The sequence below is a fragment of the Hipposideros armiger genome, unplaced genomic scaffold (genome assembly GCF_001890085.2).
Source record: "Hipposideros armiger isolate ML-2016 unplaced genomic scaffold, ASM189008v1 scaffold_511, whole genome shotgun sequence".
In the NCBI taxonomy this organism is placed as follows: Eukaryota; Metazoa; Chordata; class Mammalia; order Chiroptera; family Hipposideridae; genus Hipposideros; species Hipposideros armiger.
Genome location: NW_017731861.1, coordinates 403,335 through 406,134, shown reverse-complemented (window position 1 = coordinate 406,134; position 2,800 = coordinate 403,335). Strand labels below are relative to the sequence as shown.

The following is a 2,800-nucleotide window of genomic DNA, read 5'->3' as shown; positions in this document are numbered from 1 at the left end:
AGAAAAGGCAGCGAGGAGGAGCAGTGAGGAGGGGGTAGTGAGGAGGGGTGTAGTGAGGAGGAGCAGTGAGGAGGGGCAGTGAGGGGGGCAGTGAGGAGGGGTGTAGTGAGAAGGGAGCAGTGAGGAGGGGCATAGTTTGGGCTTGGGCAAAACAGGGCAGGGATTCCAGGAAGGAACTGAGGAGGGGAGGCTTAGAGGAGGCAGCGCTGGGATGCACCTGCTCGGGGGTTGCAGACATAGCTCAGGAGCAGGATCTTCTCCAAGCTCTTCTTGTCGATAAGGACGTTGCCCAGGGGGTCTTTGTCACAGAGTTTCTGAATATCGCATGCTAGGTTGGGTACAAGGGACAGGTGGGTGGACCCTAGAGCACCCAGGGTCCATGGGTGAGTTTATTCCCCTCAACCAACCCAGGGCAGCCTGGGGAGGAGACTTCAAAAGGAACTCAGCCCACCAGGCTCTTTGCCTCGCCACACCCTGAACAGCCTGGGCTTTTTCTTGCTTCCAAATATTTGACCAGGCTCTACCCTCTGCCAGGAATGCGCCCCCCTTCATGCAATTCAAATCCAGCATACTTCAAGACCAGAGGTGGAAGATATAAAGACAAGCCAGAAGGAACATGTACCCATGGAAACATGGTGCTTGGCATCTATGGGGTACCCAGTGGAGGTGAGTGGACGGACTAACCAAGGTTTAGCTGGCAAAATCCCAGGCCCATGTCAAGGCAGCTCCTGGGAACCAGGGAACCACCACCCTGGACAGGACAGTGGAGGGGCAGGGATGGCCTCCAGTGGTCCTGTCCACGCAGTCCTGCCCACCCTCCTCTGCTTACTGATGTTATTCTGCGTCTCTAGGAAGTTCCGGTGCAGGTTTTCCAGGAGGGGCTGAATCTTCTTGTACATCTGCCACAAGGCCTCGTAGTTCTTCCTGTAAGAACAGGCCTGAGGCTGAATGAGGCAGCCTTCCCTCCCGGCACGTCGGGGGACCCTGAGCCGTGCCTGCTGCCTGGGCCGTGCCCCCTCCTGCGCCAGCCCTCTGCTCTGCACAGCCATCCTCTGCTGTGTGCCTGGAGTGCAGATGGGCACAGGTCTGACTCCCATACCCGAATCCTGGCTCCATAACTTAATAACTGGGTGTCTGCAACTAGGGTCAAGCCTTGGCAACCTCACTTTCTCCCTAGCCTCAGTTTCTTCATCTGTAGAGTGGGATAACACTAGCACCCATGCCTCAGAATTAGAAGGACTGGATGAGGCAGTGTTTTGTGACCATCAATTGAATGAGCTTAGGTGGTATAGTAGGCTGAATGGTGACCCCAAAAAGACATGTCCATGTCCTAACCCCTGGAACCTCTGACTGTGACCTTATTTGGAAAAAGGGCCTTTGCAAATGTAATTAAGTTAAGGGTCTCAAGATGAGATCATCCTGAATTATCCAGGAGGGCCCTAAATCCAATGACAAGTGTCCTTATAAGAGACACCCAGAGGAGAGACACAGGGAAGAGGAGAAGCCTTGTGACCAGGGAGGCAGAGCATACAGTGATGCAGCCACACGCCAAGGGACGCCTGCAGCCACCAAAACCTCCAGGAGACAAGGAAGGAGCCTGCCCTGGGGGTTTTGGAGGGAGCGCGGCCCTGCCAGCACCTCGCTTTTGGGCTTCTGGCTCCCAGAACTGAGAGNTGTGTGTGTGTGTATGGTGAGGATGCAGAGATATTTCAGGTGTGGCTCACAGTGCAGTGAGCCAGTTATTCGTCCCTCCATTATGCTGTGGGTCAGAACCAATTAGGACAAAGAGCAGCGAGCACACTGTTGTAGGAATGGAGAAAGGGCTGATGGTGGGCTCTGGGCAGCCTCTCACGGATCATGAAGAAAGTCTTCCCAGGGAGCAGCAACTTCAAGAGCCCTCCACCTGGACAGTGTGGTGTGCCATCTGGGGAACACCGAGTCCCTAGGGAGCCTGGAGTGCAGGTCATGTGAGAGGGGCAGTGACAGAGCAGACGCAATGGAGGACTTGAATGGCTGGCTGAGGTTCCTGGATTTTATTCTGAAGGCCATGGGGAGCCGTGGAGGATTTGTGGGAGCAGAGTGTGTTTGAGAGAGGAATGCCAGGAGAGAGTGCCATCACTGAGCCTGGTCAGCCATGCCCTTGCAAGGTGTGGTGACAGCTGGACCCAGAGCATCACTCTAGCCCCCTCCTTAGCTCCAATACTTGCCATCCCACCTGGAAGACACTCCCCTGAGGTTGCTGTTGCCCTCCCAGGTTCCTCTGGGACCCAAAGGGCTAGAGGAAATGGCCGGGGCTGCCAATGCCTGCCTAACCTCAAGGGGTTGTTTGGAGAATTGGGAGGGGGCAGTGGTCCCTGAGCGCAGGCCCAGCCCTTACCGTTTTCTGCAGAAAGAATTGGAAAAGCCAGAAGGTTTCGTGATCATGTTCCACCATCAACTGGAAAAGCATCACCATCTCGTGGAAGCCCTGCTGGTACTCTGAGGTGAAGGGGGGCAGTGAGGAAGGGCAGTGAGGAGGAGCAGTGAGGAGGTGTAGTGATGAGGGGCAGTGAGGAAGGGGCAGTGAGGAGGGGTGTAGTGAGAAGGGGCAGTGAGGAGGAGCAGTGAGGAGGGGCAGTGAGGAGGGGGTAGTGAGGAGGGGTGTAGTGAGGAGGGAGGCAGTGAGGAGGGGCAGTGAGGAGGGGCAGTGAGGAGGGGTTAGTGAGGAGGGGAGGGAATGAGGAAGGGAGAGAACAAGGAGGGGAAAAGGGGGAGAAAAGAGAGGGAGGAAGGAAGAGGGTGAGAGAATAACTAGGTAACT

At 55.8% G+C, this 2,800-nt stretch overlaps 1 protein-coding gene across 1 annotated transcript in view; it reads right to left on the bottom strand.

The window, feature by feature from the left end:
- The window catches only part of TBC1D21 (TBC1 domain family member 21), a 6,914-nt gene extending 5,540 nt beyond the window's left edge, over nucleotides 1–1,374 (bottom strand). The window contains exons 1-2 of the mRNA XM_019667931.1: nucleotides 830–1,374; nucleotides 195–328 (exon numbers count right to left, since the gene is read on the bottom strand). Of these exons, the coding sequence (XP_019523476.1) occupies nucleotides 195–328; nucleotides 830–1,097 (402 nt within the window). The 5' untranslated portion in view covers nucleotides 1,098–1,374. The remainder of the gene's footprint in view (nucleotides 1–194; nucleotides 329–829) is intronic.
- Nucleotides 1,375–2,800: the final 1,426 nt, after the last annotated feature.